The 26,005-nt window shown below is 40.2% G+C and overlaps 1 protein-coding gene and 1 non-coding gene across 51 annotated transcripts in view; both read right to left on the reverse strand.

The window, feature by feature from the left end:
* NRCAM (neuronal cell adhesion molecule) overlaps positions 1–26,005 on the reverse strand; it is a 317,402-nt gene that overhangs the window by 74,174 nt on the left and 217,223 nt on the right. For 25 of the 50 annotated variants that reach the window (XM_084977466.1, XM_084977470.1, XM_084977494.1 and 22 more), the window contains 6 exons: positions 15,051–15,251; positions 12,451–12,468; positions 10,486–10,591; positions 7,128–7,324; positions 4,425–4,547; positions 290–460 (listed from right to left, as the gene is read on the reverse strand). In XM_084977466.1, the coding sequence (XP_084833592.1) occupies positions 290–460; positions 4,425–4,547; positions 7,128–7,324; positions 10,486–10,591; positions 12,451–12,468; positions 15,051–15,156 (721 nt within the window). In that variant the 5' untranslated portion in view covers positions 15,157–15,251. Of the gene's footprint in view, positions 1–289; positions 461–4,424; positions 4,548–7,127; positions 7,325–10,485; positions 10,592–12,450; positions 12,469–15,027; positions 15,252–16,345; positions 16,444–18,151; positions 18,279–26,005 lie in introns of those variants that run through there. The other 25 variants (XM_084977477.1, XM_084977482.1, XM_084977489.1 and 22 more) reach the window with 6 other exon arrangements.
* LOC146400092 (small nucleolar RNA SNORD29) lies at positions 19,847–19,913 on the reverse strand. The gene has a single exon (XR_014816945.1). It is a non-coding gene; the product is annotated as a small nucleolar RNA SNORD29 (small nucleolar RNA).

The following is a 26,005-nucleotide window of genomic DNA, read 5'->3' on the forward strand; positions in this document are numbered from 1 at the left end:
AGCCAGGGATCCAGCTCGAGCCACAGCAGGAATCAGAGCTACGGCAGTGACAATGCTGGATCCCTAATCTGCTGAGCCACCAGGGAACTCCTTTTTAAAATTTATTTCATTTATTTATGTATTTTCATTTTTGGGCAAGCTTCTTCTAATATATACGCCAATACTTTGGTGACTATTCACCGGTACTTTCCTAATCAACGAACCTGTCTCCTTCAAAGTTAGTAGTATTTAATCATTACTATATTTGCAAACAACACTGCAACAGAGTTTCTGGAAACGGAACTCTTACCCGAAGTCACTTTCACAGAAATAGGCTGCTTCTGCTGTATGGTCTGAGTGTGATTGAATCTGGCGTAACAGATGTAGTCTTCGCGGGCATCCTCTGGGAGAACGTTGGAAAAATAAAGATCTCCATTCAGACCCTGGGACACTCTCTCACTCTGTGGAAGTCTTTGAAAGGCTGGAGAAAGGCAGAGAGATATCGAGATAGTTCCATCACAAAGTGGCCACTTTTCCAATTAGCAAGATAAATGTATCTACTAGTAAATAGTCCCATGAACTTCCCTTGAATATTTTTTTTTTCCTTTCTAAAGCTCTTTGAGTAAAAGCAAGTAACAGTACAAAAAAACCCAAAAAACATATGTATGAAAACTCTAATTGTATCTGCCCGAGGTTAATTTCTCTGGAGAAGGGGCAGAGGTGAGATGAGAGCTGTCCAGTGAAGGGTTTTTGGAGGCAAGCATAAACCCCAAAATGTTTTACCAAAAGACTTTTCCTAATATTTAAGTTCATCCCTAGTTGTTACTCACATATACACCCATATTTTAGAACATGTACTAAGGAAGCTTGTAAGGCTATGGACTTGGGGTGCGCCTACATCCACGGTCAGATCCTAAATACTGTGGAAGCAGCTAACTGTGATGGGCTAGGTCCTGGGTGAGGTGTCTGGTGGACCAGGGTCCCTGCCCTGTCCGAGCTCATGGTCTGATTGGGGAATCAGGCCGCCAACAGGCAATTAACAACAGGGTGCAAAGATGACACTACCTAAGGCGGCAGACGTGCCCCTCAGAGGCCCCCCGACACCCAGCCTCCCTCACCTCCTCTACTTTCTCTTTCCTGAGTTACTACTCATCACCTCCTAACAAACAATATATTTTACCTGTCATGTATGTGGATAATAACCCATCTTCCCGCACTAGAATTTAAATTCCAGGAGGGTCAGAGACTGTCATCTGCTCTCCCTACTGTTGGAGCACTGAAAATGCAGCTGGCCCCTAACAGGGACTCCCTAATCAAGTGAATTAGGACTCAGCAGCACTCTGACTTTGCAGTTTCATGTTTAGCAACTGACGTCTCCTCAGATCCAAGGAACTGTCCAGCCCCAGGCATGGAGGGAGATTATCTAAGCAGATGAAGGATCCAGGGGATGGGACCACTGATCTCCATGTGAAATTACACTTGGCTGGCTAGCATGCCTTGTGAAGCTTCTGACCCAGATCACAGAGCCTTCACTGGGGGAACTCTTTAGCTCTAAGGTGAGAGAATTAGGCAACATCACACCTCCCAGTTCTCCCGACTGAGTGGACCAGCTATGCTTGTCCTGCAGCAGGTGCCCTGGCTAATGTGTCTCGAAATGCACAATGCTGGTTAGAAGCATGTGTGTGTGTATACACATATATATACATATATATATGTGGGTGTATGTGTGTGTGTGTGTGTGTGTGTATATATATATAGGGGGTGACTATGCTGTACAGCAGAAATTGGCACAACACAATAAATCAACTACACTTAAAAAAAAAAAAAAAAAAAAAAAAGCCTGCATCTCCCTTAGGCAAGAAAAGGCAGGGAAAGGTAGAGCCAGACCTTGTAAAGGATGCTGGTTACCTATCTTTTCGCCAAGTTCTTGGTCAAGATGGAGGTTTGGCTGATGGTAGTAAATTCATGGTTTTAAGCCATTAGTAGGGCAAAGCGTTCTTTTCAAAAAGAACTCAGAAAAATAATGCACATTTGTTGAATGAATGCAAAGAGTTAAAGCTGAGCATACATATACTCTCTTCCATTTCCTCTGGTGTATTCTCTTACTGATGGGTGTTGGGAAATCAGCTGAAAGAGGAAGGGATTTTATGAAGGCCGTATCGCTCTGCCTGCTGAGTGCCTTTGCATTACACTGGGGAAAAAAATGTATGCAGATAGGAATAACTTGATAATGTCATTTTGTCAGAAGAATGCCATACAGATCTGAATTTTTTCCCATACTCCAGATGTTATTTCACGTGAAAGTTCCGGAGGCTTTGCCAACAGCCTAAAATGTACGTAAATGACATAGCCAGCAGCGCAATAGGAAAGAAAATTAATTACATATGCAGATGACTCTGAGACTTTATGTGTATATGTCCATTTATTAAGTAGAAAAGTCATTTCTAAATAAGATCCAAGGACCAAATCCTGGGCCTCATTTTGGCAGTGACATTTGGATACTGTTATTCTCAACCACACACACCACTTTTACATTGGCTTTGGTACTTATTCTTTCAAAATCTGCAAAAGTTGTTATGTAACAACGGGGAAAAATATCTTTGCTCATCTGTATATTTATTTTCCATCTCTTTTCTCTGAGCGCTTTCCTATAAGAAGAGTCAAAAATGGAAATTAAACGTGAGAGCTGAATTTTACCTTTTGTAAGGCGGACAGCTTGTGATTTCAGAGGAAATCATATCACAGAGAATAGAATATATTTATTCCCTACAAATATTTTGCAGCCACTCCCACCATTCTGCCCAAGTGACCCTTGTCAAGGTCAACAGTGACCACGACCACTGTGTTGCCAAGTTCAATAGTCATTTCTCGGTTAGATCGGAGGTCATCTGATCTGTTAGCAGCATTTGACACTTTTTCTTCCCTTCGTCCCGGGGACACGCTCTCTCCTTGTTTTTCTTCTTACTGCAGTGAGTGCTCCTTCTCATCTGCTTTCCTGGTTTCTCCCTAAGTTCTCGGCCCCTGGAGGCTCCTGGTGTCAGTGCCAGGCTTTGCCTTTCACCGCTTGCACTCTCTCCCTCAGTTCTCTCATCCAGCCCCTCACTCTTAGAAGCATCTCTGCACTGACGTGCACATGATGGACATTGCTGGCAGGGGTCCCGAATCTTTCTTCTGACTCCTTCCTGCTGACTCCTGCAGAGCATCTCCACAAGGATGCCTCGCAGGCCTCTCACATCCAAAACCCTGGTTCCTAGTTTCCAAGCAGAACCATGCCACCTCCAAGGGAACATGCTAATCTTAACAGTGCAAGAGGATTGGAAGGGTGGGAGAGACAGAGCAACAAAGATCCCCTCAGGATAGGGATGGGGTGGACCCATGTCACTGCATTTCTCTGTGCCTCAGTTTCCTCATCGAAAAAGTGGAAAGAATCATCTGAGATGCCTCCCGGGACTGTTGTAAAAATAGATGATGGGAGTTCCCTGGTGGCCTAGAGGTTAAGGATCCAGCACTGTCACTTCTGTGGCACAGGTTAAATCCCTGGCTCGGGAACTTCTGTATACCACAGGCACAGCCAAAAAGAAAACAAGAGGGATGAGACAGCCTTGGTAACGTCTTTACCAAAGAGACTGGTACTTAGTAAATGCCCAATTGATATAAGCTGTTGTTGGGGATTAAAAAAAAAAACAAAAACTGAATGAAAAGACATAACATGTCCCCAGTGGCTTGATTTCCTTCTCTCTCTGGGCTTCCACTGTTGCTAGAAATGGCAACTCCATTTTACCAGTTGTTCAGTCTGAGACTTTGTCGTTACCCTTGTTTCCTTTCTCTCATGCCCCCACCCTGACCCCACTAACTGCTGGAGGATCTACTATCTGGAATCTGACACGTCTCACATACTCTGCCCAATACCTGACACCCTCTCCTCTCCTGGGCCCGGTACCTGCAGCTGACAGCATCCTTCAACCACTTCCTTCTCCTTCATCATCCCTGCGGGGCCCGGGCCCTACCCGAGTCTGAGTTTCCATCAACTCTTGCTCAGACCACAGCACTGGTCTCCTAGCAGGCTGCCCTCCTCTCCCTTTCATCCCCTCTAGTCTCCACACATGAACCAAAGTGATGTGCTTACTCCTTGTTCTGTTTCAGGTGAAGCCCCTCCTTCAATGTCTACCTACCTCATTGAGAGCCACAGTCAAAGCCCTTCACACGGAGCGCATGAACGTCCCTGACCCTTTCTCTGACAGTCTGATTTATTCAGAGAGACACCTGGTACATAGCAGGTGCTCAAGAAACCAGAGTAAATGACTAATATGCGATTTATCTGCCCGAGCGAGCGTATCTAAAACAGTTTATACACATCTTAGGAACCACAAGAGGTGATCCTTGATTGGGTCAGCCAATAATCATAAGCCTCTTGAGGAAAGCAAGCTCATATTTTGAAAACTTACAATTATCCATCCAGAAGATGATAGGCGGTGGTAACCCCATGGGAGGTCTGCAGGGAAGTACCAAAGACTGGCCACTTCGAAGTGTCATTGGTTCGAGTTTTTCTTTGGTCCATAATGGTGACCCTCATGAAAGAAAATAATAACGTCTAAGTTATTTCTGCGTTGGAACATTAAGAAAACACTAGAAATAAATACAAACCAAAATTTTAGCGAAAGAGTAGCTCAGAATTTATATATATGTAGACAACAACAAATTTTTTTTAAAAAATACAGTGTTAAAAAAATGACATTAAAAGCGGGGAGGGGGAGTAAATTAGGAGTTTGAGATTAACGTATACACACACGTACTACTATATACAAAATAGGTAACCAACAAGGACCTATTGCATAGCACAGGGAACTATACTCAGTATCTTGTAATAATCTATAAGGGAAAAGAATTTGAAAAAATATATATATGTATAACCGAGTCACTTTGCTGTACACTTGAAACTAACACAATATGATAAATTAACTATATTCAATTTAAAGAAGGAAAATTAAGACATGACTAGTATAAATTCTGGATCAGCAACTCCATCTCTAAGAATTTATATTCAATAAATCCTTAAGAAGATATTTATAATTTTGCTACAAGCATGCTCTTCACAAAAGAATGAAAAAGACTTATAGCTAAATGATTTGTTAAATAATTGTACACACACACCTTTGAATACTAAACAGTGTTAGATATTGCATAAGGATACTTAAGGGAAATGTGTGTGATTGGGTCACTTTAATGTACAATAGAACTTGAAGAAACATTGTAAATCAACTATACTTCAATCAAAAAAGATAAAAATGATTAATATAAAAGTATACATATATGACTTATCTAAAGCCAGAAAAAGTTATAAAGATAGTACTTCTCAATGAGCTGGTTTTAAACATGTGTGTGTACATATTTGCCTAAGTAAAAACAGAAAGAATAGGAGTTCCCTGGTGGCACAGCAGGTGAAGGATTTAGCACTGTGACTGCTGTGGCTTGGGTCTCAGCTATGGTGTGCATTTGACTGGCCCTGGAATTTTTGCATGCCGCAGGTATGGCCAAAAAAATAGAAATAATGGTAATTTCCTCAAATGAAAAGATTTGTGAGTAATTTTTAAATTTCTTTTTTGTTCATTTGTAATTGATTTATTCTATAATGAACACACATTGTATATATAATTTAAAATGTTTTTAAAATGACCATAACTACAAATTGCCACTGTTCTTTTAATACATGCTTTTGGGTTATTGAGAGGATCTGGTTACTGGCCATCGTAACAAGAGACAAAATAATATCAAGATAGTGGGGCCGCTCTATTTCCAGTGAAATTCTGAAATAAAAATACTTAAAGAAATGCATTCACCCCAATGTTCACAGCAGCACTGTTTACAACTGTGAAGACATGGACACCACCAATTGTCCATTTAACAGATGGCTGGATAAAGAAGATGTGATACACGCGCGGGCGCACACACACACACGCACACACGCACACAATGGAATAGTACTCAGCAGTAAAAAAGAATGATATTTTGCCATGTGCAGCAACATGGATGGACTTGGAGGGCGTTATGCTTAGTGAAATAAGTATACTTTATGATATCACTTAAATGTGGAATCTAAAAAACACAACAAACTAGCAAATATAACAAAAAAGAACAGACTCACAGATATAGAGAGCAAGCTAGTGGTTACCAGTGGAGAAAGAGGAAGGGGCAAGATAGGGGTAGAATGGGATTAAGAGGTATAAATTATTATGCATAAAATAAGATACAAGGATATATTGTACAATACAGGGATTATAGTTATATTTTATAATATCTGTAAATGGAGCATAACCTTTAACATTGTGAATTACTATATTGTACACATTTAACTTTTATAATATTGTACATCAACCATATTTCATTACAAAATGTTTAAAGAAATGGGAGTTCCCATGATGGTGCAGCAGAAATGAATCCGACTAGGAACCATAAGGTTGTGGATTTGATCCCTGGCCTCCCTCAGTGGGTCAAGGATCTGGCGTTGCTGTGAGCTATGGCGTAGGTCACAGACATGGCTCAGATCTGGTGTTGCTGTGGCTGTGGTGTAGCCCAGCAGCTGTAGCTCCGATTAGACTCCGAGCCTGGGAACCTCCATATGCCGTGGTGTGGCCCTAAAAAAAAAAAAAAAGATCTCAATTACTCCATTTCATACTGAATTCACTACCATACGGCTGTACGAAGTTTGCTCATACATGAGATTCATTAAAAATTAATAATTATATCAATTGGAGGAAAAACACTTTTCTTGCCCTGATATTTCATTCTGGACTTGTACAAAAGTCACTTTGGATTGGCAAAGCATTAGGCTGGGGAACTTAAAGTAAAGTGGAACAATGATTTTCATGTAAAATAAAGCCGGAGTATTGGAATCAACATCACTGCTTTCTCCTAACAGTATCTGGATGATTAACAGAAGCTGAGGGTTGGAGCCATACTTTTAAAAGGGTCCTGGCGTTCCCTTTTGGCTCAGTGGGTTAAGGATCCGGCATTGTCGCTACAGCGGCCGAGGTTGCTGCTGCAGTGCAGGTTCGATCCCTGGCCTGGGAATTTCCCCTGCCCTGGGCGTGGCCAAAAACAAACAAACAAATTGGGAAACAGAGTTCTGTTTGGTAAACAGGCTGACTTACTGGATGAACGGATGACGATGTTATTGGAAATTGCAGCCCCGCGTTCGTTCCTGGCTGTGCACTGATACACTCCTTCATAGGTCTCTGCTTTCCCGTCGCTCATGATATTGATTGTGAGGGTCCCAGAGCCAGTCTTCATGGTGACAAGAGGGTCTTTATCTATGTCAAAATGAGTCCCATTTCGGGTCCAGGAGAAGCTGCCCGACGCATAAAGGATTAAGCTTGTTAATGGTCCAGAAAATCAGGATGGTTTATTCTTTAACTAATTCCTAGTAGTTTTGGGGGTTTCTAAATAATGATGGGATTTCACTATTCAGTAAGAGAGCAAGAAGCTGCATACCTAAGATGTTTCACTGAATCATGACTTAGGAAACTGTACTGGCCATACACATTACACTATGCGTTTGCATTACAACTAACCACAATCTGACTCAATAAGGAAATCATGCATACAAATTGCCTGTTATTTTTCCAAGAAAATATACAAGGTAGGTCTCTGAGGTCTCTTTTAGAGCATACTGGCATTTTTATTCTAAACTCCATTGTTTGTAGAAGTGATAACCTGTCTATAAAAATCTCTAAGGAGTTTGCTGGTGGCCTAGTGCTGAAGGATTAGACATTGTCATGGCTGTGGTTCAGGTTCAGTCCCTTGCCTGGGAACTTTCACATGCTCTGAGCACACCCCCCATGCCCCCCCAAAACAACAACAACAAAAACTGCTCTACTGTTCTGGGCTGAAGTGTAACAAGAAAGGCCTTCACAAGTACTTATATATGTGTGCGTTTTCAAAAGTGATTAGACCAGTGTCAGGTTACCAAAACGCAAAGTGTAGGTTGGGTGGAGGGGAAGAAACATGAGTTCAATGGGGTTTTATTTTATTTTTATTTTTTATTTTTTTAAAAGTTGATATCATAGATTTATTTTATTTTTATTTTATTTTATTTTTGTCTTTTCTAGGGCTGCACCCGCGGCATATGGAGGTTCCCAGGCTAAGGGTCTAATCGGAGCTGTACCCGTCGGCCTACGCCAGAGCCACAGCAACTCGGGATCCCGAGCCACGTCTTCGACCTACACCACAGCTCACGGCAACGCCAGATCCTTAACCCACTGAGCAAGGCCAGGCATCGAACCCGCAACTTCATGGTTCCTAGTCGGATTCGTTAACCACTGAGCCATGACAGGAACTCCATGACTGCTTTTGGGTTTTTTTTTTTTTTTGGTCTTTTGTATTTTTCTAGGTCCGCACCCACGGCATATGGAGGTTCCCTAGGAAGGGGTCCAGTTGGAGCTGTAGCCGCAGGCATACACCAGAGCCACAGCAACGTGGGATCCGAGCCGAGTCTGTGATCTACATACACCAGAGCTCACAGCAAGGCCAGCTGCTTAACCCACTAGGCAAAACCAGGGATAGAAACACCAATCTCACAGTTCCTAGTCAGATTCATTAACCACTGAGCCACAATGGGAACTTCCAATAGAGTTTTAAACACTGGTTATGAGAAGTGGCCATTCTGTATAAAATATACCTTGAGAATTTTTCATTCTAGAGATGATTTTGTAAATTCCTTAGGAAGGATTTCCAATTGTCAACTGAGAGTCTTCCTTCTCAGTTCTATTTATATCAAAGACTGCCTTATATAAACATCACAGCAGTCATGTAACTACATACTTAATAAGTGGTTACAAATCAACAGTGGCCATGCTCATACAAAAGTACAGCCCTTTAAATTTCCCTACGATTTCCAGGCCCTCATGGATTTATCCCTTCCCCCTGCTCATCCTGATAGCAGGGGCTGTCATGGCTGCTCGGGTGGGAGGCAGTGGTAGTGTTGCTACTGGCTCATTATGGGTAGAGGTCAGGGATGCTGGTGAATATCCCACAATGCACAGTAGAGCTCCTGTCTCCACAAGAAAAAATTACCCAGCCCCAAATATCAACCGAGCCGAGGTGGAGAAATCCTGCAACACAGACCTACAGGAGGTATTAAATAAGTGTTCAACTGAAGGGGGCACCATCAAGGAACATCATTCTGGGGCTGGAGTGTCCAGGGTTTTTAATAATATGGCAGAACAGATTGTTTGGAAGCCAACCTCTGATGGAAGTTTTTGATATGCTTCGGTATTTTGCATCAGCTACTTTTTTCCCCCTCAGGTGCCTGTCTGTCATAGATTAATACTGGTGGTCATAGGCAAACTCAGATGTTTAGAAAACATCCATTCTTGATAACTTAAAAAATCTACATGAGGAGTTCCCATCGCGGCTCAGTGGTTAACGAATCCAACTAGGAACCATGAGGTTGCGGGTTTGATCCCTGACCTTGCTCAGTGGGTTAGGGATCCAGCGTTGCCATGAGCTGTGGTGCAGGTTGCAGACGCAGCTCAGATCCCCCGTTGCTGTGGCTGTGGTGTAGGCCGGCGGCTACAGCTCCAATTGGACCCCTAGCCTTGGAACCTCCATATGCTGTGGGAGCGGCCCAAGAAAATGGCAAAAAGACAAAAAAAAAAAAACAAAAACAAAAACAAAAACTACATGATACCTCAATAAGAATAATCCATTTCTCTAAAGCTTCCATATATTACTGGACAAGTTGCAGCTCATCCACTAACAAGCTATGAGACCTTGGATATGTTACCAGTATTACTGGGCATCAGTTTACCATCTATAAAATACATTGGTTACAGAGCTCCCGTCGTGGCTCAGCAGAAACGAATCTGACTAGTATCCATGAGGACACAGGTTTGATCCCTGGCCTCACTCAGTGGGTTAAGGATCCCATGTTGCCGTGATCTGCGGTGTAGGTCACAGACACGGTTTGGATCTGGCGTTGCTGTGGCTGTGGCATAGGCCGGCAGCTACAGCTCCGATTAGACCCCTAGCCTGGGAACCTCCATGTGTCACAGATGTGGCTGTAAAAAGAAAAAAAAAATGCTATGCAGTATTCACACCAAAATGTATATGGAGAATCCTGGGTACTGAATGCCACTGTGTTTGGAAAACCACTTAGGACTAGACAGACTTCTATAGCACTAGGAGCGATCTTAGAAACCGTTGAGTTCAATTTCTTCATTTTACAGATAAAGAAATTGAGGCCCATGGAAAAGGAATCTGCTCATTTAATAAGGCCATCAGAAGGCTCCTTCCACATATTCTCACACATTTTTAGTATTCCCCAGAAAGATATCAGTATGGAAATGCAACCATCTGGGTTTTTAAGAAGAACAAAATGAACTTAGTGAAGCAGAGAGACAAAACAATGAACCAGACATGATACTTCAGAGATGGGAAGGACCTGAAATTAACTTCGATATGAATATCAGTGCTGATTTTCCATCTTATCACAGCAGAAAGCACACCCACCTTGGAGGGGGTTTTCCTTTGGCCTCACACTGGATTACAATGTTCTCCCTTGGGTCAATAATGTAATCTTTTGGAGACTGTTGAGTAATAGTTGGAGGTTGTACCACTTGATTGTAGAAAGAAGAACAATGTAAAGAAACACATCATTTAATATAATAGCAATCTTTTTTTTTTCCTGTAACAAAATTACTTACCTAGATTAAATATGCTCCAAACATCTTTAGTAATTTTTACTGTGGCAGCACACACCGCAGATTTTTAACTAAAAGACTCCTAAAATTTTGAAGTCAAGGCCTAACTCCCTTTTGGTAACTTTATACATAATGCTCACCAAGTCCATTTTCCCACACGGCAAGTGTGGGAAAATAATCACCAATATAAGCTTAATGTTAAGACAATTTCTTTTCTGATGTAACAATGAGAAATTCCTCTGATTCCTCTGGTTCAAACGAGGACTTTCAATGAAATTTAAGTTACAAGGTAAATTTGCATCTCTCTTAGGAAAGAGTAATTGACTTACGGTTCATTACTGGGCTCATGTAAATTAATACATGTTGGGAACAAATATGGCTGAGAAGCTAACATGTAACATTTTTAAAAGATGGTTAAATTACAGCCTAAGCCTTCACATCTTATTAGAGCCAGAAGTAGGTGGCCACTAGGAACAAAGATAAAATCACCTTATTTAGAAGATAAATGGAATTGGGAAGCTCTCTGTTTGTAGGAAACAATATTTGCATCTCACTATTCAAAGTGTCAACTGATCATTTATTATCATATCAAAGGGAGAAACCATTCTAACCTGGAACAATCTAATCTGAAAAAAGCTGGTATCTGGGCATTTGAGTTCAAGTTACTCATGTCCTTCTTGTGAAGTCAGAATCACAGAGTGCAGAATAGGAAGGAACTGGAGAAATAATCTATTTTGACTTTTGCTGCTCACGGCAACAAAGCAGCCTGACCTGGAAGGCACAAAGCAGAGAAGTCAACTCTCCTCCTGGTTGAAGCCACTGCCTTGCACGATGCCAGGGAGAGCCATCCACACAGACCAGTGGTTCTCAACTTGGGGCCATTTGCCTCCACTCCTCAGGGAACATTTGGTCACATTTGGAGACAATTTCGTGTGTCACCACTGGGGTGGGGTGGTCCTGGCTTCTGGGAGGTAGAGACCAGGGAGGCTGTCAAACATCTTACAATGCACAGGCTATTGTGATCACATTATCTGGATCATTTAAGTTTGCCATACTCTGGGCTGTCCCTTTCCCCTCCACCTACGCCCTGTGCTTCCTCTGTGAGGTCTCGTTCACCTGCCAGTCAGGTGTTTCCCAAAGCTTAGTAAGTGCCCTCTGCTTCCGTCTTTCTTTCCTGTGGTTAACTGTTGCCAGGGCGAAACTGATCATTTCCACGTTCAATGTCTTATAAATCTGCAAACATGGCTCTGTTCTCTGGCTCTGCCTCTAGCCTGGCTGCTATCCACCAGTCATCTCTAACGATAGGCCCAAATGACACCTAAAATGTGGATCAAAACTGGAACTCACGATGGCCATCATTTATTGTGCACCTATTACCTGCAGGATACTTCACAGCATCAATTACCCTGCCCTTTAGATGCACCCAGAGAGATGTCTTTATTCCAGCAAGACTTTAATAGCCTTTAGAACCAGACATTCTCTCTCTCAATTTTGTGAGTTTTCTCATTCAGGTACATCAGATGCGAATAAAGCGCAGAAGTTTGTTTAGCAGAATATTGGGAAAAGAAAAATAGTAATACCTGAGTCTTCAGAATTCATGCAGGGAATAAACTTGTTTCTTGGAAATTAAATTCAATGCTTAGCCACAGTAAACACACATGCTTAAAAAGGCGTTAGTCACCAAAATAAAAATCGTGCTTTTAAGTCACAGTATTCACTCAAAAACAAAGACACAAATTCTCACACTGCTTGGTAAGGACAAAAAGACACTTACAGTCTTCGAGAAGTTTTGCTTTTTCCCCATCAATATCAGCAGGTGAGTGGGCAAACGGGATTAAAGAAAACCAGATGTTAGTAAGAAGAACACTAGGAACCCGGAAGATAAAAGGGGTATCTCGTCTATGTTATTTGACCTAAAAAACCAGTACAGCGAAGGTGGAGGTTGTGAAGTAGCAAGAGAAAGAAACTCCCATTAATGGTTTTGTTTATTCCTGAAGCAGTCAGCCTACATAAACATATGGAAGAACAAAAGGAAGGCCGTAGGCCAAAAAAAAAAAAAAAAAAAGATTTTTCCAGAAATTGGAATGGCTAATGCCATTCCATACACACTGTGCTGGATAAGTAATTATGTTCCATTGGAAAAATAGCTGAAATCTACAATTAATCTGAGTTGTCACATACTGCGTGTTGTCTGATCCTATTATCTCCAGACATCACGATGCCAGTGGGAACAATACCTCACAAGGGGACATTGTTGTGATGACAGCGCTTCATCCCAGCCAAACCCAACACTGATTTTAGGTTTTTAGATCCCTACCATTAACCCCCAAGTCGTGAGCGTACTTTTCAGGCTGTTAGCATGTTTCTGCTTCAGAATTCCTCACGCATCCAGGGGTTGCTAGTACCCACACTGTGGAGGGGCTCATGGAAAAGGGGGAACAGAGGCAGGGAAGAAATTATGCTAGCATGCAATGCGAAAGATTCCGCTGTGCTGCCTGTCATTACTACTTGCAAAGGGGAATGCAGGAGTGCCTGGGTTGTCCGTGACTTTTCATCATGGTTCTGCCTCTTCTCCATTAGCAGCGATAACTGAGTTAGCCGGAGGTGACGGCTTCCTTCTGACTGTGAGATTGAGCAGTCACATTAAGGGGAATATATTGAACATAAGAGAGAACACAAGCATTTCTCTTGAACTCTCTTCTCTCCTATATACCCACTGGGGCAAGTGCTTACTTAGACATTCCAACTCCAACAGGCTTAACCAATCATATCTCATCATATCTTTTTTTTTTTTTTCAATTGAAATGAAGGTCACTGAATGAATATCTTTTGGAAAGAAGTCAAGTGTTGCATTTTCTTGTACTTTAGACTGAAGATGCACAGCGAAGGAAGTCAACAAAGTAAGGGCCAACCACATCTCTTTTTAATGTCTCCCCACTAGCAGTGGCAACCTCGATGGCAAAAAAAAAAAAAAAAAAAAAAAAAAAAAAAAAAGTCATCCCAACAATCGAACAGCCCCAGGAAAGTGCTATCTTCCTTGCACCTTGGAAAGCTTGCCAAACAGATGTTCTATTCAAGAAGATAATGGATTTAAAAGAGGTCATGCAGATTAGGGATAAAGAATGAATCAATTCTGAAGTACAGTAATTGTCCAGATTTGAAATTCTGCTTTTCATGACAGGAGAAGTGACCCACTGGAACCTAGCATTATCTTTGTTTGTTACAAGCAGGCCACTCAGCCCAGGGAGAGTGCAGCATATACAGGATTTTATTCCGAAAAGGGTGGGCTGACATAGTAGCTGTTACTTGCTCCATTTTTAACTAGAGTTTTTGCAGAAGACTTGTTTTATTCTCAAAACTGACATCTTGGTCTTGGATCACAGATTTTCAGAGACCTTTCACTAGGCTTTAGCTGAAGATCCATTTCCTAGATCTAAATGCATATTTCATATCCAAAATTTAAAACTGAGTTTTTCCTTATTGAAATCAAGAGAAATGAGTCATGGGTAGTTTGGGAATACAGAGGGGCGTGGGGTAGGCTGAGAGATGATCTTTTCACTCTCAGCATTTGAATGCTGAGAGGGTGGCGACGTGGAGAGACGATAAACTGTGATTATTTTATTTTATTTTATTTTTTTACTTTATTTTATTTTTTTGGCCACCCCTTGGCATACGGAGTTCTTGGGCCAAGGATCAGATCCCAGCCACAGCTGTGACCGGGGCCACAGCTGCAGCAACACCAGAATGCTTTAACCCAGTGTGCCGGGCTGGGGATGGAACCTATATCCAGGTGCTGCAGAATGCCACCCATCATGTTGCGCCACAGTGGAAACTCCATCATGATCATTTTAAAGAAATTCCTGAGGGGCTCCCTTGAGGTGCAGTAGGTTAAGGATCTGGTGTTATCAATGTAGTGACTTGGGTCACTGCTGCAACACAGGTTCGATCTCTGGTCTGGGAATTTCTGCATGCCACAGGCATGACCAAAAAAAAAAAAAAAAAAAAAAAGTGATTTCTATCGTTTTCTTGAAGGACTGCTTCTTTAAAGAGTTACCCGTTTGAGAAGATCGGCGCTGTCCACAATTCAGCCCTTCTTCCGTCAGACCCCAGCCCCTCAACCCCAGTACATAGAAAGCATCTGAGAGGAGGGAAAGATAATGACAGGGAGGGGACGGTGTATCTGACCAGCTTAGTGGCCATGTCTGGGTCTGACTCTTTATAAACATCAGGTGCTGATGGTAAAAGCCAAATGAATTTTAATTTGCTTTTCAGTATCACGCAGACATTTCTGCCACCCCCACAGTTCAGAGTGACAGTAAATGCCGGTGAGAGTCTGACTCCTGGACCTCACAGCTTTACAACATTAATACTTACGATCAAGAGGGACTTCCAGCGCACTCAGCATCTGGCACAGGATGAGAATCAGGAGCGCTCTGCCTGCAGATAAGCACTTCTTTTTCGGCATTATTTTAAGCTGCATTAGCTGAGCTCCCGCGGAGCCCCACAGACTGAGTTTCCTTTTCTTCTTTCACAAAAGATTTGCATGCAGCGCTTAAATAATTCTCATGCAGAAAACTGAAAAAAAAAAAAAAAAGGACAGAATAAGAATTATAGTGTATTTGACAAAGGAGGAAATGAAGAGAGGAAGTCTGCTGCACAGAAAATCAGTTCTGTATTATACATGAACTCGAAATGGGAGCTAACTTTTCAATATTTCACTCTGAAGGCTGAAACAATCATTTATTCGTAAATCAGCTAAAATTAGGTCAGGAATATTGGGAGTGATGTCAAGCAAAATCTATCTAGTTTGCCATCCTGATGGTTTCCCCAAACTAAATACCTGTTTTTCTATCAAAGGCTACCATATTCCTAATACATCATGAAAACCAATATAAACTGGTTAGAAGGTGTGGCTTTAGAGGGGAGGCCTAATGGCATCTCCTTTCTAGAGATGATCTCTGAGAAAGTTCAAAGGCATGGCTGCCAATTCGCTTCAACCCCAAACTGATTTACTAGCTGAACCACCACCAATTCAGGTCTTCTCCATCTTTTCCGTCTCTTACCTAGACTGTGGCACAGATATGCCTGGTTCTGAGTTACAGGCCTTCCTTGCTGCTGTTATCCTCCTGAACAATGCTGATGAGTTTTCCTAAAGGGTCTTTGGTGAAATATTAGGAGTAATCACATAGGACTTGAAGTTCAATATATCCCTAAACAGGTAATAAGGAAACTTCAACGATCTGGTCTCAATTTATCCTACCAACCTTATTTCCTCCTATTTCCATGGAAATCTTTTTTTTTGTTTGTGTGTTTGATTGTCTGCTTTTGGTTTTCTTTCTTAGGTCAATCCTTCAATAGGCTTTGACATCTCTCAACTCTTGCCTTGGTTTATTCTTTTCCTTTGACCTGGAATGTCTTCTCCGCCATATTTCCTCCTCAACGTCCAATGTATCTCCTTATAGATCATTGAAAATGGAAACATGAGCGGATCACTCAAACTAGAAATCATTTCACCCCTTGAGAATTCCTGAAATTCCTTGTTTTATTCATCAATTATACTATATAAGTAGGCAGAGCAGTAGACTTTTTCTTTTTGTAGGTAAGCACCCTCTCCCAATCCTTTAGGCACAGATTCTGCCTGTGCCATCTTTGTATTCCTCTCCTCTTACCTAAGACGGTGTGCCTTGCATATGACAGTGTTCCCTGTACACAAGAGAAGACAGCACAAATGCAGATTATGGACCTCTGTTCCACAGCAGACTCCTACCTGGAATGACAGGTTTGATCATATCTTCCCATTAATAAAGAGAGAGGTGCAAGTGACCAATGGCTCTCTCTCAAGAAAGTAGGAAGGATGGCATTATTATAAACTAGGGGAGATCGCACAGCTTAATGACCGAATTGCTTGTGTGACTTTATTTGTGTGATTGTGTATTTTTTTTGTCTTTTGTCTTTTTTAGGGCCTCACCCACGGCATATGGAGGTTCCCAGGCTAGGGATCCAATCGGAGCTGCTGCTGCCGTATTTTTTAAATGTCCATCTTTCCCACTAAACTGAAAGCTTCAGAAAGTTAAGGACTGCATCTTTCCTACTCCCCATCATGTTGCCAGAGCTCATTACAGTGCCTGGCACATGGTAGACAGTTAATAAGTGTCAGCAGGAAAAAAAAAATGAAGGGAAGAAAGGGGGAAAATGAGATTGTGTTCAGAAAGGCAGTCTGATCACAGTCTACCTAAGGCTATACTTATATTTCACACTATTTGCTTTGAAAACCAAACTCTTGTCAATATGGTCAAATTAGTTGGCCTATCATGTCTATGTGTGGAATAGAACTTAGATATAAAAAAGGAAAATGAAATAATGCTGATAATATGCATTTTGCTAGTAAACGAGTTCTGATTTGGACCTGATTATAATTGCAGTGGGACATTTCTTGCTACACAAATACAAAAAATATGTTAAACACAGACATTATATATATATAAATATTATTTTGTGAATGAAACATCCACACTGTGTGGTTTCGTTTAAGATCCAGGAAATTTGTCTTTCCATATTATAACACATAAACAATCATGACCATTAAACATTGAGAGGCAGGTAGAGAAGCTGACTCAACCATTTTGAACCAAAATACAAACCAGACTGTTTTCTGTGCACACAAAACAAATCTATATAATTTACTCAAATTTACTCAGGGTTGTCTCTCTCATGGTTTTTTTTTTTTTTTCTGTTGAAATGCTAATTCTGAATACACAGAAACCACGGAAAAGAAACATAAATGGCATAAATAGCACGAAAACAAGTTTATGTTACATATTGTACACACATATTGACAGAAAACTATGGACCTAAACCCTGAGAAAATAAAGGGCATACCTGCCTAATTTGTGCATCAAGCTAATTGAGTTTATTCAATTTACATGCCTAGCTTTCCAAATAGATGCTGGAGAACTAAAACACTTTCTAAAAGATGTGCTAATCAATTGGAATACCCATATTAGCAGATGCAAACTAGAATATATAGGACGGATAAACAACAAGGTCTATTGTTTAGCACAGGGAACTATATTTAATACCCCGTGATAAACCATAATGGAAAAGAATATGAAAAAGAATAAATATACATATAGGTATAATTGAATCACTTTGCTGTACAGCAAAAGTTAACACATGGTAAATCAACTACACTTTAATAAAATAGATTTTAGAAAGATCTCAAGCAACTACATATGATTTATGTTAAAAGTTATTCATTTAGTATTTACTTTGCCTGGAGGCCTTAACCATTCATCCTTCAAAACAGAGAAAACTATTAGAAAATTTCATATAAGACTGCATCATATAAAAGACAGTATCATTCAACCTGCTATTCTTTTTCATAATATATAGAGAATAAAATATTGCACATTGAGTCACAGTGGTAAACAAAGAAAACAAATAAAAATCTTCAGAAAAATTGAGACAGCACTTACTTAAGACATGAGTAAATCCTCACATTGAGAGGAGGGAATGAGCTACAGTAAATGATGATATGGTCTCTCTTCGGAAGCTGTAAGTTCACTTGCATCCATAGCCACAAAATTGTCTCCAGTGTAGGTTCTGTTTGGGGAGGACAAAGCAATGGCCCTGCCCATCCTCTGAATCCTCCCCATGGAAAATCACCAACTTCTCTAATGAATGCCATCATAAGTGAATAACCCAACGCCCAAGGACAGCAGTAGGTCCCCGGCACTCAGGCATAGTGAAAACCAAACACAGCTACAGAAAACTGAGTTTCCCTCTGTGAGAGTGATAGGCTTTGCATGGCTCACAAAGAAAAACCACTGCTTCTGCACTCTCAACACTGATGTCAGTGCCCTGCTCTGGCAGGAGCCCACTAGCCTAGGAGTTCACCTTGGAAAAATGATGGTTATCTCTCTTTCAAGAGAATCATGAACTAAGACTAAAGGGTTTATGTGATTACATTAAAATGAATGAAACTCCAGTTGGAAATAGCAGCACTGTGTTTAGTCAAGGCTAAAGAGTATGTTAGCACACTACAGCTTGTGATTTGCAAAATATATGTGCTGCAGACATTCTAAAGCATGCTTGAATGAGGCAAACAATAGGTTCATCTTTGGAATATAAATCACCCTGGTAATTAAAACCACACACATTTTTAAAATGACCCAGAGTAATAATAAACCAGGAAAGCCTTTAACTATTTTACTTCATTTAACTCCATTCAAAGCAACTTTTTTCCATATTGCCTAGAGAACCTCTGAAACAGAAGGAAAAAATATCTCCCTTCTTTAGCAAACTTTTCATCATTAGTGAAGAAATGCAATTTAAGGTTCCCTTACTTCCTTTGCCTAAAATTCAGACTAAATCCTCTAAAGTATATGGTTTTATATTACTTATCATAGATTTTAAAAGTCAAACCTAAAGTTTTGATAAAGGATTCAGATTAAGCCCAAGAAACATAGCTCTCCCGTTGCTTACTTAAGAATAACTCTTGCCATGAGAAAATAAAATCTTTGTTTTTCACCCAAGTGAAAAAATGAAACTATTTCAATTAAAAAATATATCAGCTCTCTACCAGAAGCAGAAGGCCATGTGCTACTTACCATTTCATTCTAGACTGTTTGTACTTTTCAGCATCCCAATGTGAGTGGTTCAATGCTGACCCTACAATGTAACATGATCTACTCTCTAAGCCAATAATCAAAGATGCTATGTGACTGGACACCCTTTGCACACTAATTCTTGCTCTGGTGAGCCATCAGCATCTGGCCTCACTGAGTGCATCGCTAACTGGAAGTGGAATCATCTTGACTGTGAAGGGAGTTTTTACTTCACAGTCAAGGACAATGACTTTTTTTTTTAATTGAAGTATAGTTGACTTACAATGATGTGTTAATTCCTGCTCTACAGCAAAGTGATTCAGTTAAACATACACATACATATATTCTTTTCCAGTATGGTTTATTACAGGACATTGAATATAATTCCCTGTGCTATTTTATATACAGTAGTTTATATCTGCTAATCCTACACTCCTAATTTATCCCTCCCACACTCCCTTTCTGCTTTTGGTAATCATAAGTTTGCTTTCTACCTCTGTCTGTTTATGTTTTGTAAATGAGTTCATTTGTACCATATTTTATTAATTTATCTTCTTTTCTCCAGTTTTTCAGGTGTTCATGTCTTTTCATTATTTAATTCATAGTAAGCTAGTTGGATTCATCACAGAAATATATCATATTTTAGATTCCACATATAAGTGATATCATATGATACTTGTTTCTGTATAACTTATTTTACTTAATATGACAATCTCCAGGTCCATCCAGTTACTGCGAATCGCATCATTTCCTTTTTTTAAATGGATGATCGCTTTTTATATTTGGTTAAACCTTTACCAAAAGGAATAAGCTCATTAATGTCCATTCCTAGCCCATGCTTGTGCATGTCAGTCACAGGTTGTGAGTCTGAGACAAGAGAAGGAAAGTTAGAGAGAAACTGATAAAGACTTTGTATAATTAACATGGCAACAAAGTAACACAAATTTACACAACTATACTACCATGATTGTGCCTTAGAAAAAAGTAGTTTGTGGTTATGTGGCTATAATGATTGTAATGATCTCTTCAAATAACAAGGCAAATATTATGAAGCAAAAGAACGTGCTCCTAATTTCCTCCTAGCCCCAAAGGATGTCCTGCAGTAGAGTTTCTACAAAGAATCTGGTTCCTAGAAACTGGAATAGTACCAAAAGAAAGGTGAACAATTAGCAGATGTTTTCTACCCAATTAATAGATGATAGATTAACTCTTGATAATAGCTCAAATCTTCATTCCCCAGAGTACTGTAACTGATTATCTTATTTGGTGTTCATAAAACCCCCAGAAAATAGGAAAGCATGTACTAAACCTATTTAATAGATGAGGAAAAAACCCAACCATGACTGCCATTACTCATTAAAATTTTCTATGTGCCAGGAATCACACTGAGTTCGTTCTTGTGTTAACTTATCTCATCTTGCCAATAATCCCAAACAATAGACACTATTTGATTTCTCAGCCTACTGATAAGAATCTGAGATGCAGGTAGGTGAAAGCACAGACCTAGAGCTCCGATTCGTTTGAAAAGTTAGCTTTCAGCCAACTCACAGTGTCACACTCTGAGAAGCCATTAGCATTTCCCTTCCTCTTATGTTCTCTAATTTTGTGTTAGCCAATAAGCAAACAGAATTACCAGGTTTAGTCACTGATGTGAAAATAAAAAATGCCTGGAACCCCCTTACACTGTTGATGGGAATGTACTTTGGTACAACCATTTTGGAAAACTGTATGGAAGTTCCCCAGAAAATTAAATATAGAACTACCATATGATCCAGCAATCCCACTCCTGGGCACATATCCAGAAGAGATAAAAACTCTAATTAGAAAAGACACATGCACCCCAATGTTCACTGCAGCACTATTCACAATAGCCAACACATGGAAACAAGCAAATGTCCATCAATAGATGAATGGATAAAGAAGATACAGTATATACACAGAATGGAATACTACTCAGCTATAAAAAATAATGAAATAATGCCATTTGCAGCAACATGGATGGACCTAGAGATTATCAAAATAAGTAAAGTCAGACAGAGAAAGATAAATATATGATAACACTTACATGTGGAATTATTTTAATGATACAAATGAACTTACTTATAAGACAGAAATAAACTCACAGACATAGAAAACAAACTTACAGTTAACAAAGAGGAAAGGAGGGGAAGGGATAACGAGAATTTGGGGTTGACAGATGTACACTACTAGATGTAAAACAGATAAGCAACAGGCTCTACTGTATAGTACAGTGAACTATATTCAATATCTTGTAATAAGCTAAAAGGAAAAGCATATATATAAATGTGTATATACACACATACATAAATGTATAAAACTGGTTCACTTTTCAGTACACCCCAAACTGTACATCAACTATACTTCAATCTTTTATAAAAGAGACCTTGAAATTAAAAAATATAAACATTTTGGAGCTCCCATTGTGGCACAGTGGAAATGAATTTGACTAGGAACCATGAGGTTGAGGGTCTTATCCCTGGCCTTGCTAAGTGGGTTAAGGATCCGGCCTTGCCATGAGCTGTGGTATAGGTCGCAGAAATGGCTCAGGTCCAGTGTTGCTGTGGCTGTGGTGTAGGCTGGCAGGTGTAGCTCCATTTGGACCCCTAGCCTGGGAATCTCCATATGCCGCAAGTGCAGCCCTAAAAAGCAAATATATATATATATATATATATATATATATATATATATATATGCGTATATGTGTGTGTGTATGTGTGTGTAATAAATTTTTTTTAAATTGAAAGTAAAAATAAAAAGATTTTAAATGTCTTTTAAAAAGTAGGAAATACATATGAGCAACATTCATAAGGTACAAAAGGCCATATAACTCAACATAAGCAACACGACCTTGGGAGAATTACTATTACCAAGTTTTGTGAATTTTTCTAGAGATATTTTATACACAAAGAGGCTCTCTCTCTCAAAATACAGGCTTTCAATAAAATCTTTTTGCTTGCAATACATGAAATTGTTTCAACACTGGCTTTTTCATACCTTCTTGATTTAGCACAGCAATTACGAGAAAGGAAATAGTGGAGGATGATCTAATTGAGAGACCTAAGACAAAGGAGGAAACATGGACTTTTTCCTTTTAAATGAAAAGTCCATACGCATGAGACTGATGTTCACCCTGATCAAGGGTGGCACCTGTCCTACACTTGTCCAGCCAACTATCTGATGACATTTGTGAGGATAAGCTTTGGAAGTGAGAGAACTGGCGAGAAAAGGAAGATGGGTCTAGTAAGAGAGAAAGGGATTAGGGCTTCTCAAAGGAAGTCTTCCTCACTCCCTCCTCCAGATCCAATCACAATCATATACCATTTGGTATCATTTCTATGTGGAATCTAATATCTGACACAAAAATGAACTTGTCTATGAAACAGAAACAGACTCACAGACATAGAGAACAGAATTGTGGTTGCCAAGGGGGAGAGAGTACTTAGAAGGGTTAGATTGGGAGTTTGGAATTAGCAGATAAAAACGATTATATAGAGAACAGATAAACAATGAGGTTCTACCATATTGCACAGGCAACTATATTCAATATCCTGTAATAAGCCACCATGGAAAACAATATGAAAGGAAATGTATATATATATGCACATAGATATAACCCAATCACTTTGTACAGCAGAAATTAACACAACACTGTAAATCAACTATACTTCAACAAAAGAAATTTTGGGGGGATCAAGATGGTGGAGAAGATGTGGAGCTCACCTTCTCCCACAAACACACAAAAAACCCCATATACATGTAAAACAATTTGCAAAGACCATCTACTGAACACTGGCAGATGACCACAAGCCTCCAAAATGGCAAGAAACCCTCTATATAACTGGGTATAACAAAAGGAAAAAAAAAAGAGAGAGAGAGAGAGAGAAAAGAATAAGGATGGAACTAGCTCTCCTGAAAGGGAGCTGTGAAAGAAGAAAGGAAGTCACCTAAATGACGGGGAGATCAGCCAAGACTGAAGGAACTTAAACCCTCAAAGTGCAGCAACTGGACTGAGGAGGGCGAAGCAGAGAGAGAAATGCACAGACTATTGGTACCACCTCCCAAGACACCACAGCCTGAGACACTCAGAGGGGGTTAGGAGCTGAGACTCAGTCTCCAGAGGTCAGTTCCAGGGAGAGGACTAGGGTTGGCTATGTAAAGACAGCCTGAGGGGCTAGGGAGCAGTGTGCCAAGGGCTGGGGAGCTGATTGCTACTGCTGAAGGAACCTGGGAGGAGGTCTGGGCCTGCAGAAGCAGCAAGACACCACTGCTGGGGAGGGCGAGATGAGGAGGGGTAGAATGCCATAGGGATATCTTTCTCTTTGCACTCACGGACTCTCAGAGAGTGGGGCTATGGATAGAGAGGCACTTCTTGTGTGAACTACAGGAGATGGGCCCCTCTTGCATGGGCAGCAGGTGGTGGCACCTCCTGTGCAGGCTAAGACCAATCAAGCAACTCGTGTGTCGTCTACAGGTGGCAGGGGCAAACCACCACAGTCATGGGGCAATGGCCCATTACCACTAGGGGTCAGTGAACAGTCACCACCTGGGTCCCCGCTCATCTCACAGGCTGACATAGAGGAGGGCAGTGCAACAAAGTGCCACCCGTCGTGCTCTCATTCACCTGGGAACAGACATGCCCTGCTGCTGCCACTCCAAACACTCCGGGCACCACCTACACATGCCTGAGGATCACTGCCACTTCCCAGGGCCCTGCAACAGGAGCAGGCTGTGCCACCTTCCCATGGGTCCTTGGTGCTGTCAAGAACCCAGCAACCAGACACTGGCTATTAGCCCTGCCCATTGCCTCCATCTCCCTGGAAGGCACAGCACACTAACAAAGGGATAAAACCTGCACACACTGAGGAAAGAGACAGCAAGCATCCAAATCGAAAGCAGCTTTCATGACAAAAATAAAGAGTAAACCCTCAAAAATACCTAGGGGCGCTCTTGCATATAAATAGCCCTCAAACTACAGTGGTTGTTTTCCCAAAACTCCCAGAATAAGAAAAATATAAACAAAGCTCAGGAACCACTCCCAGTTAAAAGAACAGGAGAATTCCCTTGAAAGAGCAAACAATAAAACAGACCTCTGCAGTCTAACAGACACCAAGTTCAAAAAGGAGACAGTGAAAATATTGAAGGAATTAAGAGCAAATATGAAGGAATTAAGAGCAGCTATGAATAGTAACGCAGTTTACTTTAGAAAGGAAATAGAAAATATAAGGAGGCACCAAGGAAAATTAGAAAATTCATTTGCAGAGATGCGAGCTGAGGTCAAGGCACTGAAGAGCATAATTAATAATGCAGAGGAACAAATTAGTGACTTGGAAGATAGAATAATGGAAATCTTATGCAATCTGGACAGCAGACAGAAAACCAAATGAAAAAACATGAGAGCAATATAAGAGATTATATTATGGAATAATATAAAGTGGGCCAATTTTGCATAATAGGGATTCCAGAAGGAGAAGAAAAAGAAAAGGAGATTGAAAATATATTTGGAGAAATTATGGCTGAAAACTTTCCAAATCTAAAGGAAAAGATATCAAGACACAGGAAGCACAGAGGGAACCAAACAAGTTGAACCCAAACAGGCCCACCCCAAGACATATAATATAAATGGCAAAAGTGAAACATAAAGAGAGGATTCTAAAGGTAGTGAGTGAAAAACAAGGGTTTAATTATAAGGGAACCCCTATAAGGCTATCAGCTGATTTCTCTACAGAAACACTACAGGCCAGAAGAGAGTGGCAAGATATATTCCAAATTCTAAAAGGGAAAAATTTTCACCCTAGAATACACTACACAGCAAGAATATCATTTCAAATAGAAGGAGAAATAAAGAATTTCTCCAAAAAACAAAAACTAAAAGAGTACAGCAATACTAATCCCATTCTAAAAGAAATACTGAAAGGAATCTTCTAAATAAAAAAGGAATAAGGAGAAATAGGATGGAGGAAATCACAATTGGAAAGTAATCATTTAAACCAGTACACAGATCTAAAAGGAAAAAAAAAAAAAACTTGCTGTAAAAGTACCGGTAAACACAAAGAATAGAAAAAGGATAAACGTAAAGATCTTAAAAAAAGATATCAAAATCATAAAAATGTGGTGAAGGAAAGTAAGAAAATCCATACTCTTTTTTTTAGAATGTGTTTGAGCCTATACGACTATCAGGCTACAGCAAGTACATATAGGAAAGTGTTAAAATACTTGAACAACAGGGCAACCACAAATCAAAATCAAACAGTATATTCACAAAAACTAAAAAGAAGGGGACATAAGCATAAAATAAAGGGAAATCATAAAAAAAATAAGGAACAAAGGAGAAACACAGAATCAACTGGAAAATGAGGTATAAAATGGCAATAAATACGTATTTATCAATAATTACCTTAAATGTCAATGGACTGAATGTTCCAATCAAAAGCCATAAAGGGGCAGATTGTATGAAAAAACAAGTGCCTACAATATGCTGCCTACACAAGACTCACATTAAAGCAAAGGACACATATAAATTAAAAGTGAGGGAATGGAAAAAGATATTTCATGTGAATGGAAAAGACAGGAAAGCGTGAGTTGCAATACTAATATCAGACAAAATAGACTTTAAAATGAAGGCCATAAAAAAAGACAAAGAAGAACAGAATTTTTTTTTTTTTGTCTTTATGCCATTTCTTGGGCCGCTCCCATGGCATATGG

The sequence above is a fragment of the Sus scrofa genome, chromosome 9 (genome assembly GCF_054392235.1).
Source record: "Sus scrofa isolate SSC_HxYL_T2T_F1_AM1 chromosome 9, Sscrofa_HxYL_maternal_Yorkshire_Landrace_v2.0, whole genome shotgun sequence".
Taxonomy (NCBI): Eukaryota; Metazoa; Chordata; class Mammalia; order Artiodactyla; family Suidae; genus Sus; species Sus scrofa.